At 38.8% G+C, this 17950-nt stretch overlaps 1 protein-coding gene across 6 annotated transcripts in view; it reads right to left on the bottom strand.

The window, feature by feature from the left end:
- Nucleotides 1-17950, bottom strand: part of TLE4 (transducin-like enhancer of split 4) — a 154100-nt gene that overhangs the window by 63820 nt on the left and 72330 nt on the right. For all 6 annotated transcript variants that reach the window (XM_010851142.1, XM_010851144.1, XM_010851143.1 and 3 more), the window contains 2 exons: nucleotides 11319-11523; nucleotides 10057-10073 (listed from right to left, as the gene is read on the bottom strand). In XM_010851142.1, coding sequence (XP_010849444.1) covers nucleotides 10057-10073; nucleotides 11319-11523 — 222 coding nt within the window. The remainder of the gene's footprint in view (nucleotides 1-10056; nucleotides 10074-11318; nucleotides 11524-17950) is intronic.

The following is a 17950-nucleotide window of genomic DNA, read 5'->3' as shown; positions in this document are numbered from 1 at the left end:
ACAGGAGACCACCAGTGCGCGCTTTATTGGCTTTATGAAGTGCGTCTCAGGGACTACAGTCCGAGAAATGCTGCATAATAATACTGAGGCTTTTCTGAAGCCTTGTTTTCAGTGTTTATCCACATTTAACCTTCTGAGTAGTATAAAGAGCATCGTTATGCACAGCCTTCAGACCCGCCTACCACCACCTCAACTTTCTGTTTAGAAACATTAGAAAGTATATCATGGGGGTCCATTCTGGGAAGATTCATGTTAAACTGCTCAATCAATTCCACCAGAAAGAAAAAAAAAAGGCCTACACCCATTTAAAAGATCACTATATTAATGCAGTCGACCATATCAACCATTAACAGTAAAGCTACAAAACCAAAATACACACATGCCCCTTATTTTCTATGCATCAGGAGAAAGCTTTGCTTTTGAATATCAGGGGTCGGTTTTAACCAGATAAAACAGCTGAACCAGTGAGCCTGTACTGAAGTCTCTCCCTGACCTACAGAACTTTCTATAATGATGGTACTCTCCCATGGTGGCGCTGGCATGGCAGTTACAAGAGCCATACATGGCTGCCAAGGACTTGAAGTGTCACAGTGCAACTGAGGAACTAGATTTTTACATTTTATTTCATTTTAACTGATTTAAATTTAATAGCTTGCTGTGGCTAGTGGCTACCATATTGTACAGTGCAGTTTTATTGGCTTACCAGACAACTACGTAGGTTTGGAAAAGTTCATAAATACACTGTCTCTTCATGCTTTTAGTTTCTGCTTAATTCATAACACACAAACTACAAGTAAATGTACACAGAACAGTATTCAGGACTGTGGCTGCCTCTTGCTGTGTGGCTCCAAACAGCCTTCGGTACTCAGCCTCATCAGCCTGGTTCTTTGTCCCACAGGCCCCAGGGATGGAAGAGTGACTTCCCTCCTCCCCCACCCAGGGTGGGAGGTTAAAATCACAAATGTCACAAGTCTCAGAGCAGTAGCACAGATCAAGTGTTAATCTAAAGGGAAGGGGTGGGTGAGGGGGCAGAATACAGGCTGGCGGGGGCAAGAGAGGATCTGGAATGAAGAGGAGAAAAATAAAGCCAGTGAATAGATCAATAGAAGCAACAGCTTACATTCAGATTCACAGGAGAAAGAACACACCGAGACAATCATTTCCTGGGAAAAGCTCAGGCCTAATGAGAATTTACTCTGCGCCTTTATGTGACAACCAGCCCTTTTGTGGCACGGGCTTCGTGACTGACAGGAACCCAGGGCCCCTTAATAGGATTTCCATATTATTTCCAACACCTGCCCAGAAGTTATTTGTTTACATTGAAGGAGGCAAGACTCTCAAATCAGACATCTGCTTCTAGTTCAGGCATATCTTAGGAAACCATCTAGAAAGCAGCTTTGTTACCATGGTGACATTTTTATTTTCCCCCTTTAGATGGCTCAAAACATTAGCATTTCCAATTTTATTTTGTTGTTCAAAAGGCCAAATGTCACTCAAGAAAACAGAAGTTTAAAGAAAGATAAATGAATTCTCGAAAATTTCTAAAATAATTAAAATGGCCATAAGGAAGAATAAATAAAAATGAGGTGTTGCTATATTGCCTACTGGCTTCTCTCACTGGGTGGCATCACTAACCTGTTAACCTCCCTTTGCCCTCCCCTTCTCTTAAATATGAACACTCAGCAACTTGAAAAATATCGATTTGGGAGGGAAAAGAAAAAAATTCAAGAATCCTTAGGGTATGTATGATACAATTAAATAGGGAGTCCATTTTCATGAAAAAGAATTCCTCAAGCTCACCCTACAGTCATGGTGAGGGACAGGAAAGGGTAAGCTTGTCGTGAACATCAGTGGCTGATGAAGGGATGGAATATTAAACAGTGTGAGGGAAGAAAGGTAGACTGCTTGTGAGGAGACTTCATGCAAGTGTATGCTGCTGCTTTCCCCATTTCTAGTGAGCAAAACCAGTGGCATCACTGAACCTAGGGATGGGGGGAGGACGGGGCTTAGCCACCAATTACATCTAAACAATAAACTGGAATTACAACTATCACACATAAACAGGAATTAACATGACTACACTAGTTTTGTTTTGTGTGTGTGTGTGTGTGTGTTTGGCCATACCATGTGGGACCCAGGATCTTAGTTCCCTGACCAAGGATCGAATCTGTGTCCCCTAAAGTGGAAGCACAGAGTCCTAACCACTGGACCACCAGGGACTTCCCGAAAGTTCTATCAGCTGACACTTAAAATGCCTTTTTAAAGTTGTAAAATTTATTACACACAGAGATATTTGGACTAGTTCTGAATAAGGAATCTGACAAACTCATATGATTTACTTTGTTCAGTTTTTAGATTCAAAGTAAAACAACTAAGTATTCAACTCTAAGATTTAGTTTTGATTTGCTAGACCTAAGCAGCATTTAGTTTTGAAATACGATTTCATTAGTTTCATCTAACAGCAAGTTTATTAAAAGAATCCAAAACTCTTGCAGCAGGTATTAGTCAGCCCTCAGCAAACTTCCTTTCCTCTTTCATGAAGCTCAAATCTTGTTCAACCATGTCCCAAGGCACCTGCCACGGTAATTATTAGATATGACTCCTCTTCACGTTCAAAATTAAAACCCTTGTTAGCGGCTGGCCCCCAGGTGCAGAGAATCTTTAACCCAGAAGATATGTGGAATACTTCAAAGCACCATAAAACAAAATATATAAGTTGGATAGAAGTAAGTGTTGCAGCAGAAATAACTCAAGAAATAGAGAAGTGAGGATATTGAGCATCCCTGTACGTAATTTTATGATTTTTCCAGAGTGGGCTACGGTAAGTGTTACTATATATGAATGTAAAAAAGATGGTGAGGCATTCTTTTAAATAATTCTTTTGGAAGAATTATCTACATTTTGAGAAACAAATGCTTCTAAAATTCAAATGCCAGTTTAAACAAATAAATATTGAGCCCCCTTAAAATTTTAAAAAGATATGTTGAATAAAAACTTTATGATGTATTATTTTTGCAAGAGATGAAATGCAGTCTAATTAAGAAAATTAAGAGACATTAAACTTTAGGATGAAAATGTTTGTCTGGAAACTAAGAGGGTTGATTTATGGAGGAAAAGAATTAAAATGCCCTTGCCAAAAATCATCTGGGGAAGGCAGATCCCACAACCAGTCTGCCCCTGTTAATTAATATTTGTTCTGCCTCAGTGATTGGTAGAGGAGGGTGCAGCCAACACGGCTTCCCCAGTCTCACACTGATCCCTTCATGCTCACCACCTGAGGACCAGCTATGCCCTAAAGATATTTATTCATCTGTTCAACAAACAAACAATTACAACATATTTTCTGGAGTTAGGGCACCTGTTACATTTCACACATGTAAAATGCCTAGAAACAGGTATCAATTCAATATTGAACAAATTACTGCAACATAATCCCATAGATAGTACTAAATTCCTGATTATTCTATGATAAGGTAATCCCAAACAGGAGTATAGTAGAAACAAATGTCTCCACAAAGAACTAAAAAAGCAAGCATAATGCTAAAACACTTACTTTTAAATTACCATCTTATTTTGGAAAATTAAATCCTTGAAGGGTAAACTTTAGAACATTAAACTATTTCCCTGCCACTCAATACTCAAAATGAAATATAATTACCACCGTGCTTATTTGGCTTAATGGTATGGCCAACTGGTAGAAGTCCAGTTGAGTTACTGGAGAAGGCAATGGCAGCCACTCCAGTACTCTCGCCTGGAAAATCCCTTGGACGGAGGAGCCTGGTGGGCTGCAGTCCATGGGGTCGCTAAGAGTCGGGCACGACTGGGTGACTTTACTTTCACTTTTCACTTTCATGCACTGGAGAAGGAAATGGCAACCCACTCCAGTGTTCTTTCTTGCCTGTAGAATCCCAGGGAAGGGGGAGCCTGATGGGCTGCCGTCTATGGGATTGCACAGAGTCGGACACGACTGAAGCGCCTTAGCAGCAGCATGGCCAACTTTATTGTTGAAATACCTCCTATGGTATAAGATTTGTATTGTAAAATTCACTTCTGGAACAGGACTGAATAACCGAAGAAAACAGTTACATTTCAAACTCTTGGAAAAATGCCTAGAGTAGTAAGTAACTGCTTTGAAATCCAGAGAAGTTAAGTGACTTGCCCATTGACACACAGCTGACCTAGAGAGATCCTAATTCTACCAGTTGGCCAAAAAGTTTGTTTGGGTTTTTCCATGTTACAGAAAAGCCCAAATGAACTTTTTGGCCAACCCAATAATACAATTTCCTTCCTACTCATCCTTGATTTGTCCTCCCACTCAGTTTCACAAAGAAGGTAAGATTCTTGCCCTTAAAGAGCTGAAAATTTAGTGGGAGAAACCCACGCTCTGTTGGAGCACAGGGCATCTAGGACACTACCCACTTGAAAATATATTTTTAAAAGTGTATCCTAAGCAATTACATGTATGTTTGGAAAATGGAGTTGGATTGCAAATACATGATAGTCTGTGTCTGAAAGTAAAAGCATACAAATAGGATCTTATCTATTTTATTGATCATCAGTATACATTTCTAAAAATGTTACTGCCTTGATCATTAATAAACTTCATTGAACATACATGCAAACCTAGATGTCATTCTTCTACCTATTCCCTCATCATAAGAAAGACTCTTCTTGGTGCAATGCAGCAGAAAGTCTTTGTGACACCATTGGGAAGTACACAGAGACATTCAGAATATGGGCCACACTATAGGAAGGCTGGCCCAGGTTCTTCAACAAGTTAATGGCACAAAAAATTTTAAAAGGAGGGAAACTCTTGCAAACCAATTATTTGAAATAATCATAGAAATCTGTTTGTAGGCTAGATATTAGAAGCTAGAAGCTATCAAGGAATTATCAAGTGATCGAGGGCATTATGGTGACCAAAAAAATGTCCATTCTTTAGAGAAAGTGTTCATTTTAAGTACTGGAGTACACAAGGGTAAAATGCATGCTGGAATCGCCTCCTTTGAGGATAGCTATGGCTATGTAAACTTGGGCAAGGCCTCAATACCTCCAAACCTTTAATCATATACAAAATAACAAACAAAGCTTTCCTCACCAACTACCTTCACGATGAAATCTGAACTATGAGCTATGCATGCTCAGAGATCAGTGGGGTTGACTGCATAAGTAGGGTTTCACATAATTTTTCAATAGGTTAGAGTGGACAGAGACCAAGTTACAGCCCTTAATGACACACCCTTTCTTAGATTACTGATGTCTAAGGGGACAGCAGGAGATAACGCAAGCCCCGCTACAGTTTAGTTTGTTGGTGGTGTTTTGTTTTTTAATTATATCCTCTCTTTATAGTATTTTATGGATTTCAACTTAAGGCCTTTGTCTTCTAAAGTCTATAGGCAATTCCACCAAGCTTTCTCAGGAAGGATAAGATTACACAGGTGCATGGGGGAAGGGAAGTGAGTGTTAAAACCCCAACTGCCTGGGTTATCTACATTTTGAGAAACAAATGCTTCTAAAATTCAAATTCCAGTTTAAACAAATAAATATTGAGCCCCCTTAAAATTTAAAGAAGATTATGTTGAACAAAAACTTTATGATGTAATATTTTTGCAAGAGATGAAATGCATTCTAATTAAGAAAATTAAGAGACATTAAACTTCAGGCCTCTCCTACTGGCCCACCCTTCCTCCTCAAGTGGCTTCTTCTTTGTTTTCTCCCACAAAGGACATGCCAAGTGGTTAAACATATTAAAGGCACTCTTTTCTGATGGATATTTCTTTGCAACAGTAAAAAGAGACAGAAGGGAATAAAAACCAAGTTACACAGGTCACACAAGACCCTGGAACAGAACCTTTCACCGTTAAATTTTAATGCATAAAGTGAACCAGCCAACAGAAGTAACCATTCTGTTAATTCAAGCTAAAAACCCACTTTCACCTGTAACACTCAACTAATGAGGCTAAAGGGCTTTCTTGGCCTGAATCGTACACTTCAATTTGAACAAAAGAGCCTTAGTCTAATTGTCCATTGATAAACCTTTACTGACAATAGAGAATAACCAGAGACAAGAAGAAAAAAAAAAACCAAAGTATGACGCTGGAGTCATCTACACAGAATAAATACCAAAATCTAGCGAAGACAGGAAAAAGAGGCATTGCCATAGATACAACTAATATGCAGATCATTATGAAGACCCTTAAACAAAAACAAGGAATCCATTCAGGAGCAGGTAACACAGCAAACAGACCCACAGAAAAACATTTCACTTGAAAAATATCTTTATGTAAAAATTTTTTTTAAGTGCACTATTCATACTTACTATACCAGCAAAAATTACAAAAGCTATTAAGTTCAGGATTGGCGGATTGTGTGAAAATATACTCAAATATTGCATCTGGCATTTTTAAATGTTGCAGCACTTCTGGAGGTTCATTTGGCAATGTACAAAAATCACTAAAAACAATCATACTCTGATGATGCATATGGCACTTTGGGAAAGACAATCCAATGAAATAATGAAAGTAAAAACACCACCACTTCGAGGAAAACAATGTAATTATGCTATATTTTACAATCAAAAAACTGCAAATTCCTCATGGGCCTGACTTGAGGTTACTGCATGCTGGAGAAAAAAACAAGAATACATAATATACTTAAGAAGGACTTAGGAAGTAATAAGGCCAGCACAATAATACCAACTTGGGAGAGGCCATGGAGCTAATCAATAGTTGGTGATAGTGAATTTTGCCATTTATATTCAAGTTGGTCTTGATTTTGGTGGCTATTTTTTGCTAGGAGGTATAGGCCTTTGGGGTATAATAAAATTAATTTCTCAATTTCAGATTCCTACTAAATTTTAGGGAATCTGGGCTTCACAATTCTTAATCCTTACCCTCACATCAGTCAATGAGGTGGAAACAGTGATGTGAGGAACCTAATGATATCCTCTCATGAACTGAGACCTCCAGCAGCTAGGGAGCTCCTGGAAGCAGATGGGAATGTCTGCTCTGTCACCACTGTGGGGACACCAACTTCTGCCCCTCAGCACACAGGAGGGAGGGGCGGAGGAAGATTTTATCACCTCAGAAAATATTTCATTGGTTTCACATGGATCTTTTCAAGATAAACTCCAGAAGATGCTGAAAAAGCTCCCACTCAGGAAGGAGAAGTAGGAACTTCTTTTGTGCTTTCTACCCTTCCAACTAAGAGCGTGAGTGGACCATGGTTTGTATTTCCTGCCATGTTCAGCCTCTAAATCCAGGGCTTACAATGGGCACATGAACGTGGGTACTGGATGGCCAAGTGACAAGCAGGTGCCTTGGATCCTTCCTATTAAAGCCCCAGAATACACACCATTCTGTTTCTCCTCACCAAATAAAATGATCCTTGGGTTCCTACAGTGCTTTCTCTTTTAGGTTCATATTTACATTCTCCATCCTTGTTGAAAAACGTCAGGTTCAAGTCTGCAAATAACAGGCTTATGAATGAACTTGGCTACTGGAGCTATAGAAAACAAGATCAATAAAGCCAACAGTACTTGGTTTAGTAGCCACAGAACCTTCAAGAAGAGAAAAGGAAGAAAAAAAGACCAACACTTTAACAAGGGAATTTCTTTCGTTTTTACTTGCCACCTAAAGGTAAAGCACCTTAATTACCTTAATCTTTAGAGTAAGTTTAAATTTATATTTTATAAGCTATTCTGAAATCTGTCCTGTTTAATAATCTGTAACATCAAGAAAACATTTTAAAGTGTCTCTCACAATTAAACCCATCCACAACCTCATATAAATCAAAATTTTGCTACCATATCAAAATGTTACACTGGGACTATATAACATTGCCCACATCCTCATTACATGCAACACTAATTACTACCAGCAGATTCAGAATTTTCTGCACATTAGAGGCTTTTAGAGAGCTATAAAAAATTTCAGGCACCATTAATTTAAATTTGTATTGAAATTTCCTTTTGACAGATGGCCAAAAATTACTTATTATTTAGAGTACCAGAGCAGCCTGTTTGCACATTAGAAGAGGAAAGGGAAAAATTAAAAGCAAGAAGGAAATTTATGTCACGTTCATTACCTGTTAAATGTTAAGGAGCATTATCCTGCATGAATAAATTATTTCATACAAGCCTGACTCCAGCTGCAGGCAACTGGCATGCTCCGGCTGATAAAAACCATCTCCAGTCACACAGCAGACAATCATAAAAAGCCCCTCTTAACCAGGAACCACTTATGGGAGGATGAGGACGATCGATGGAACAAGCAACTAACAGCTTTTCTGAGTGTCACAGAACACATTTATAAAAATTAGTGAACTATTTCACCTAGCAAAGCCACAGGACAGCTCCAAACCTGACACAGTGCAACTTCAATTCAAAAACGGTACCCAACAAAAATATCTATTTATAGCTACCATTCCACAATAAATCAAGGCAAAATCATCCGCCTCTATTTCCTTTTGCTTCTCCCCTGGTTTCCAAGCTACACAGATACTTACTCCCAGACTCATCTTGAATGATTATATACGATTTCAAAATATACCCTACTCTGGCGTGAGGAACTATAAAATGAAACTGATGCAAAAGTGTGCACTGGAGTATAAATATTTTCAGTCTTCTGGGAGTGGGGAATGAGAGGAGGCTTCTGTTTAGCTCACTGGCCTGCCTGTGAAGGTATGTATTTATCATACGAAGGCAGGGAATGGTTATGTCACTGGCCTCAGAATAACTAGGCTGGCTTCCCAAGGGCTGCTACCAGCAAATCCTGGTCAATGCCATTTACGTACTACTCCCTAAGTACATATGTGCAGAGAACTTACTACACTCTGATTAAGAAAGCTTTTGAGTTTAAGTATTGATGCTCATACTAACAACAAAGTACACAACTGTAAATGCAAAATTAAATAATTCAAAGTGTGCAGTTCCTATTTGTCAATGTTGACATTTCTATGGGTATGCAGATATCCTTCCAAATTACAAAGATTTTTGAAGGGTAAAATAGATATATTTTATTTTCTATCATTTAATGGCTTCGGGGAAAAACTCTACTTCCTCTTTATTATTAAAAAAAAAATAAGGAATAAAGAAGCATTCAAAGTGATAGCACAGGTGGTTTCAAGGGAAGATTTTAGTTTCTGTATGCATAACTTCATTAAAAGCTCCAAGAGATGTAACTGCATATGCTCTAAAACATTCAACTACTGTAAAATACAACGAATTGACAGCATCTGTGCTTGAGAACTTCCTTTGCTTTCTAATCTATACAAAATATAAATGGCATGTATAACACAATTATCCACAATACAGCAGCATATTTACATTGTGCATGATCCAAAAGTTATCAAGCAATTTCATACTTTACTCATTTCCTGCCACAGTTGCCTGTTTTTCTTGTTTCCTTACTATATAAATTCAGGTATCCTTAGCACACCTCATTATGGTATTACACAAGCACATCCAAATCATTAGGCCCTAGAATACTTTTCCTCTTTCCCTATAACTTCTCTATAAAGACACAGAGGAGGCAGGTAAGACAGATGTAAAACCCAAGGAGAATAACTTGCTATACTGGAAACCAAGATGTCATTAAACTAAGAAACAAAACAAACAAAAAACAATTCATTCTGGTGAAGAAAAATGCTCTTAAACGTTTTAATAAAGAGTTTTGTAGGCTGGAACTGTTTCCCAAAATGTGTATTTCCTTATAAATAGATTTTTTCCCCATCATTACCTATCTTACAGCCAAAGCTTAACTCAAGAAAAGCAGTTATTCTTTTTCACATGGCAAAGACATAATAAAAAGAGCAACACAAGCCAGATCTTATAATTCAATCTTGGTCTATAAATCTTGATTCTGATAGAGAAATAGGACCAATTTTTTCAAAAATCTCAAATGCACAACTGAAAGAATCTAAAAATGCAGTTCACCACTATTTGGTGAAGCCCATCAAACCATCTTGGTAAACCTCAAAGAATCCACTACTAGGTTTATTCAAATTGTTTATAGCCTGATGGCAAGTCATTCCCTCATCTGTAACTTTGAGTCCTACCTTGATGGAGTCTCTGTCTATAGGCAAAACAGCAGCAACAAGGGCAGGTCAAGAGGGGAGAAGAAGGCAAAAAAGAAAAGTACCAGTTAGTTTACATAAAATCACACACTTGTCAAATTTGATCTCTACTAAATAATAAATAACACAGATGTCAACTTTTCTGTAAAGTTAATTAATTAAAATTAATTACTACTTGACCAGATCCACAGAGCACCAAGCTACCTTTGACATAATTTCAGAAACCAAAGCTGGATATTCTTGTTATTTATATTCCTTATTGACTTTTCCATTTAAGTGTTTACAGACACGCCTCAGTTCTGGACCATAGCACTAAGATAACTATATGACAAACAGTACAGAATTTCTAACATCAGAGAAGGGACATTTATGTTTATGTGATAAAAATCATTTACCCAAGATTATAATTCATGGTAATGGCACTGAAACAAGAAGAGATATGGGGTTTTAATTATAACCACACCCTTCCGACCAAGAACCACCCATTGTAGGACTAAGTAAATTCCCACAAAGGAATGCTGGGAGAGACTTTCATTTGCTTTTGTGTCATTAAATAATAAAAGCTATTAATAAGCACCATACAAACATACAGTTAGATCACAATGTGTCTGCATTATCATCTATTTCAGTGGAGGGAAGAAACCAAACTAGAAAGAACACAACTTAAAATCATTTACATAAACAACCGTGTTGTTCTTATACACAGAAATGAGTTAATTTCATGCTTCTAAAGAGACTGGGTGAGAGAGGTAGTTAAACCAACTTCTCAATTACTAAGACTACCTAAATTATTTTCTTACCTGCAAGATTTTCACTGCATTATACAGACTGACCTGATTTAAAAATAATAATTAGGTCTGTCAAATTATGAAGTGAGCCTTTATCAGTAAAACCTTCCCCAAAATGGATTCGGTCAAAATTAGCTAATAATGCCACTCACAATTTCAAACACAGAGTACTGTGGCACTTCATTACTGATTTAGACTTGGGGATGCAGCAAAGGATCAGAGCCAATAACCAGGAAATGTGTCCCCCTATACCTTTGGGGAGCGTATTAACTCTTGCCAGTCAATAGGGGACCACTGTGCAAAGACTGCTTCTGATCATTAATTTACCTTCCAGGGGAAATCCTTTGTTTAGCCACAGGTAAAATGAAATCCAGAAACAGGCAAACAAGGACATCCAGACTGACCCTCAGCAGCAGACAGGTGATACCAGACAGACATTCTGAGAAAATCACTCACCTCTTTGGTGATCACTGTCATGGTGCTTCTTCTCATCTTTAATTGGAAGGTGGGACTGGCCTCCCAGGGCACTGGAGAGGGCCAGAAGGCCGGCACTGCTACCAATGGGCGGAATGGCAGGAGGCTGAAGCCCCGAAGGGTGTGGGGTCAGAGGCACTGGCAGACCATGTCCATGTGATAGATGCTGGGCCTGGAGTTGCTGCTGCTGTGAGAAACGAGACAAAGATATTGAACTTGTTCCTTGTATCTGAGTCACCCCTCAACAACAAAAGGAGAGGAAAGTGGTGCAAGAAGACCCTGGAAAGCCCAGCACCCATGAAAGAAAAGATTTATCCTTTATAAATACATATAAAGGGTCAGACATCCCATATATATATATATTTTTTTTTTAAGGGAGGGAGATGAATAATAGAGAAACGCTATATTTTTTACTTGGATTTGTTGGTTTTGCAATGCACTGTAAATAACCTAATTTTTAAATAATGAAATTATCTAGGTTACTTTTAATAGCTGAAATTAGACTTCTTCAACAAAGCGTCTGTATTTTGGTCTCCAAAAACATAGAGCCTCACTATAATACATCTCTAATCAAAACATATATGTGACTAACTGTTAAAGCAGTTATGCTGAAGGAAAAAAAGCTGAAAATTGAGAAAATTAGTGTTAAACAGTTCTCCCAGAACCGCTGCACAGCATGCGGCCAGAGTTAATTTGAAAGAGAAAACCTGAATTAACAACCCAGAAAAGGAAACTGGTTGCAGCCACCGTTTTAAGCCCTTTAAGTGTCCTCAGCGGTACTTGAGCAAATTACTAAAGAAAATCTAATGTAGCAAGGCTTGGGTCCTCCTGTAGGCTTGCTCAATAATGCTGAAATAATTGGGCACTCTGCGCACGTTTAGTGATGCTCGAATGAAAAGCTAGAGGCCTGCCCTTGTACTCTTCTCCAGTGGCCGCCTCTGTGTTGTGACAGGTTTATCTGAGTGGGACTGTGATGCATGCACCAGTAACTGTGCTGACAAGAGTTTAAAGTCATTTTTACCAGCACACACTGGCAACACATGGAGAAAGCCCTCAAGAGGCTGGAAAGGGAGTGCTTGACCTCCGCCGAAGCAAAGCAAGGATTCGGGAACCTCAGTGGGTAGCCCTCCCTGCCTCTTCCAAGGGGGAGGAGCGGGGCTCGGTTAAGTTAAGCATGTCCCTCAACAGGAGTCCCGTCAACCAAGACTCTGCTTAACAACGTTCTGTCAGAACATGTGTTGAGAAACTCTTAGACTAACTTCTGTAGTGATTACATTTTAATTAATACCTTGAGAATCACTTTTCAGGCCTATCCTATAATACCTAAACAGTCTTCTCTATAATTTTCTTTCCAAGCAGGACTGCACAAAATAGCTTTCTCAAAAATGTGTGGGGTGGCACCTTCTGCTTCCCTTCACTGGTAAGGATGATCTTAAAAGTACTTCAGCAGTTGTGACCAAAAAATATGAGCACAAAATATTTTCTAAACATATGGAAAAAAGGTCTATGAAGGAACAAGGCCTTTAGGTAAACATATGGCAAATTTATTTCAAAACCTTGTTCTATTGAAATAGCCAGAAAATTGCTCCAATTCACTTTCTTCTCTAAATCTTCTAATACTTCCTTGTGTGCACAGGATGGGCACATAGCCACTTTCTGTCTCAGATGAAGAGTCCAGTCAGCAAGCATTTATTAAGAGCCTGCATATTGCCTAGAGAATCCCATGGACTAAGGAGCCTGGTGGGCTACAGTCCATGGGCTCACAAAGACTCGGACACGACTGAGTGACTAACACTTTCACTTTATGTCCTCTTACCACCTTTCCTAGGCTCTAAGCTTTGTGAGAATCCGCATCTGACACACAGCCTAGCTAACTGCAGACACTGAGAGGTTCACACAGTATCTGAGCAATTAAAAATGTTTATTTCATTATAAAACATTAAAAACAAACAAATCCTAAGCTAAAAGCAATGTCTCAGTTGCCCAAGTGTTTCACTTTTCTTTTTGTCTCAAAGGACCAAAAATAAGCGCTTCATTTTCCCATTCAACCAGAACTTTCCAAAAGTGAAAAATATATACCCCTAGTCTGCAGCACATGCGATTCACAGTGAAAGCTCACCTGTGCTCTATTCTATCTCATAATAGCTCTAACACTGGTGGTCTGCTCTTCTCCACTGTGCCTGTCTTAGGAGAGAGGGGATCCCTTTTGCCTTCCAAGGCTCAGACTCCTCGCCTTCACCTGCCATCTCTTTTCTTCCCTCTCCCTTTGCTGCTCCATCGATTCTCCAACTCTCTGTTGCTGGTTCTGTCACTGATCTTGTTCTGCTGCTTGCAAGCATCATCGCTAGCATTTTAACACCTATCTAACACTAAAAGATCTTGAAGTAGCACTTTTTCAGGAGGGGAAAAAACACTATATTTTAATCACTTTTTGTGTTCTCCACTGCCCCTAACAAAATATCTTCCATATAATTGGCAGTGAATAAATGTTTATTAAATTTAAATAACCTTCCTTTACTCTCTTCAGCTAGGTCTGTAAGTATATATCCTTGTCTGTGCAGAGCCAAACATCTTTAAAAACTAGTGTCAACAACCCCCTCCTGTATACACACACACACCCCTTACTGCTTAATTCCCCATAATCTGGATTTCAGGCCCATCAATCTGAAAAACTGATGACCATTCAGATAGCAATTTTTCAAGGTTTCACAGTGGCTTTTCTCTCTGACATATCTACAGCCAGAGCCAGTATATCCTCCTCATGAGACTCTCCCCTACCTGCTTTGGAAATCCAAAGTGAGCACTCAGTCTCTCTTTGTTACCTCTCTGAATGCTGTGAAATTTCCTTCTAGACTTCTCCTTCTGTTCACTATAGAGTCCCAAGCCTTTTGCTGCATTCCTACGCTCCAGTACCCCGGTGTAACTCCTCCCCGTACAATTCTACTTGGCAGTCCAGCATTACCTGAAAAACTTTAACAAAACCTATCCCCTAAGTAACTTTCGCTGCCTCAAGTTACCAGTCACCACTCATTTGTTTTCCTTTTGTGTTTCTATATCCATCATCCTGGAATCCTGTCAATTCTCAGTCCCACCATATCAGTTAGACCCTCAGCACCCCATACTTTGATTAGTACAAATCTGCACTAGCTCATTTCGACTGCAGTGAACCCACAATGCATCATCACTGCCAATACTTTTTTCTCAATCCATGGCCGCTCCTGTCTCTTAGAACCACCTCTTCATTACTTATCAAAGTTGTACTCAGCTATCCTGCTCAGCTCATGTTTCACCGGTTCTGCAAAGGCCTCTCCAAACACACCTTGCGTCTACTATCTCATAGGACTCCCTCTATCATTCACTGGCACAGGCTGCCTCATAAAGGTACTGTTACTCACCTGCTTATGGAGAAGACGACCTTGACTTGTCAACAAGATTGTGACCTTCCAGGGAGAAGACAGAAGCCTCAGGACTCTGTACCCTGGCACCTGGCTCACCACTATTTAGTCATATGGCTGCATATTTAAAGTTTTGGGTAAATTAATTTTCAACTAAACATAGAGTTCCTATATATCCTCTACGCAACTTCTACTAATGCAAAAACGTCTTACATACCTGTAGACTTTATCAAAACCAAAAATAAAAAAAAAATTACATACCCAGAGAACTTATCAAAACTAAAAAATTAACATTGGACATTACTATTAATCTAACACAGAATTCATTCTGATTTCTCTAGCTTTCCATTAATGTCATTTTTCTGTTCCAGAACGCCACACTGCCCTGAGGTTTTAATTTTTCACTTGTTTTTATAACAAAATTATAAAGTCCTTTCAAAGATTTTATGAATGACAACATCCAGATTATAATCGTAATGTTGAATAGATTATGCCTTGAATTTAGGAGAGAAAAAAATGAGAGGGGGCTACCCATAAACCCATTTTGTAAGTCATCCATTATACATACAAAATTTTAAACAAGAACACTCAGGGCATCCTATAGAAAGGAGCTATTTTTAGCAAGTGTTTAAAATATAAAACTATAAAATAAAAATGAGGTTAAATTACCAAAAGATGGATGATAAAAATGTAAGACAGATATACTGAAATACTTTAGTAGGTTTTTAAATGTTTACATCAATAAAAGAAATCACTTTCTATATTCAGTGGTCATTTTTAAGCTTCTTTGTAAGTCTCTCCCTAGAAACTAGCCTAGCAGTAGAGTGACAGGTATAATTGATAATGATTCCCAGTTAGTCAATAAAACCAATGTATTAGTGACCATCTTTAAATAAAAACACCACTCTAATCACAAAGCAACAGGGTAAAAAAAAAATGTTTATAAGGAAAAAATAAAAAACAAACAAAAAAAGAGCAGGGAATACACTATAGTGCCACTTGAACATTAAAATAATATATACTCTATGTAACCATAACTGAAAAACACTGACAAAGATATACATATTGGAAAAATTCTTCTGGCTGTGCCTCCTTGGCCGTCACTATCTTGGGTGCCTTATTTAAAAAAGAAAACACTCTCTTATCTCAAACCACAACACAAAATAAAAATCTTTTTTTTTTCTTTTCCCTTGATAGGCCATTCAAAAGAATAAACACTAAAATGGAGTGAACGTTAAGCTTAAGCAAATAAGTACTCCATCAGGATAATTAATTTAATTGTGAAAAAGAGCCAGTAATTATTTCTGAAAATATATAGCAATGAGGTAGTATATACAGCCTCAATTCTGTTAACAGTTTTTACTGAAGTTTCTGAAACAAAGAATTATCTCCTCACATATTCAAGTTTGGAATGAGGGCAAAAAAAGAACTACTAACGGATCAAGTTCAGAGGAAATGTCTTTCTGCCAGCAAAAAAAGAAATTCTTTTTAATCAAATGTCCCCAATTCCTTGACCAATCCCTGAGCAAGAGCAGTGTGAGTGTAGAGGTTCAGTCTACACAAATCCCTGCCAACTCTAGACAGCTCCAACTGGAAACCAAGCAGAGGTTTTCTTGTCCAGCACCTCTCACTCTATAATTCTATCAACAGGAAAATCCTGCAGAGATTAAAAAATAAAAAACAACAACTTTCTTAGAAGTAATGACACCCTAGTAGCAATGACCACATTTGGTGCCATATCTTGGCTTCTTTAAATAAACAAACAAACAAAAAAACAAGGTGAGCCTGCTCCATCCTTGCCAGAAAGTAAGATTAACAGGTATGACAAACAGGACAACGGGTCAACTCGAAAGGGTGCTCACTGGCAAAACTTGAGACAATTCAAGCATCATGAAGAATAAAAACTGTAATAGATTACAACATAATTTTAAAAACAGTTGCCAGGATTAGACTCCATGGTACCCCCAAGAAAACAGGCGTACCGATGGGTCATGAGGCCAAGAATCAGAGAACAGTTCTCAGGACCACAACCACGCTTCCAACCAGTTGGCCAAGTTGGGTGCACTGAACATGTGTGCCCTGACCCAACCAGAAGACCTGATTCTATGAGGAAAGTAAGAAAGGGACCAGACACAGGAACTGGGCAAGAGAAGGCAACGAACTCTGAAATAAAGCGGCAAGCACAGAAAACGCCTGAGACTGGGCTGGTATCTATACTCCCTGGGATGTGAAGATGCCCTTTAGTAGGAACCCTATCTGTGGGGGCTGAGATGAGTCTGAGAAAGGAAATCCTGGATGATATGTAAGGAGGCACCATAATGAAGGGACATCAGAGCCACTCGGCTAGAATCTTTATCATCTCTGTGGGCAAGAGCAGGTCACTTCATGACCTCAAGTTTCTTTATGTAAAATGTGGGAAAAGGTATAAAACCTACCTCTCCAAGGCTGCTGGGAAAATTTTATAAGATTGAGCATATAAAACCCTTAGCATGATGCCCAATAAATGATTGCTTCTATCATTGGAAAAAAGTATCCAAAAGTCTATATTTACACACCTACTCACTCACTCACACTGGGAAGGAGCAAGGGGGAAGGCAGGAAAGAATATTATTTTAAAAGGAAAAGAATTTAGAATTTACCACCTCATTACTCCAAATCTATTCACAGCATCAAGAAACACTAAAACCACTGGGTGAAATGTTGCTGGGGAACAGGTTATTCAGTGTCAAAGGATATCCGCACAGATGATTAGCTTCAACAATAATGTGATACAACTGGGAAATACACAACATCAGTCAGGGAGTGTTTTCACTAAAAATACTTAACCTGAATCTAGGTGGCTCAGATGGTAAAGAATCTGCCTGCAATGCAGGAGATTCTGGTTCGACTCCTGGGTCGGGAAGATCCCATGGAGAAGGAAGTGGCAACCCACTCCAGTATTCTTGCCTAGATAGTCCCATGGACAGGAGTCTGGCAGGCAGCAGTCCATGGGATGGCAAAGAGTTGGACACAACAGAGCAACTAACACTTTCACTTTCAAACATGAGAAAACAACCGCACAAGTCCAGATTGTAGGGCATTCCATAAGACCGTCATTTTGAAGATTCCAGGTCAAAGTCATAAAGTGAAATGTTTGGGAACTGTTGATCAGCAGCGTGAGAGAAGACTGAAGAGACAGCACAACAAAAGCGCTCCTGTACGTGCAGAACAGATCGAGGG

The sequence above is a fragment of the Bison bison genome, unplaced genomic scaffold (genome assembly GCF_000754665.1).
Source record: "Bison bison bison isolate TAMUID 2011002044 unplaced genomic scaffold, Bison_UMD1.0 scf7180017864298, whole genome shotgun sequence".
In the NCBI taxonomy this organism is placed as follows: Eukaryota; Metazoa; Chordata; class Mammalia; order Artiodactyla; family Bovidae; genus Bison; species Bison bison.
Note: the sequence above shows the minus strand (reverse complement) of the source record. Positions and strands in the feature narration are given on the sequence as shown.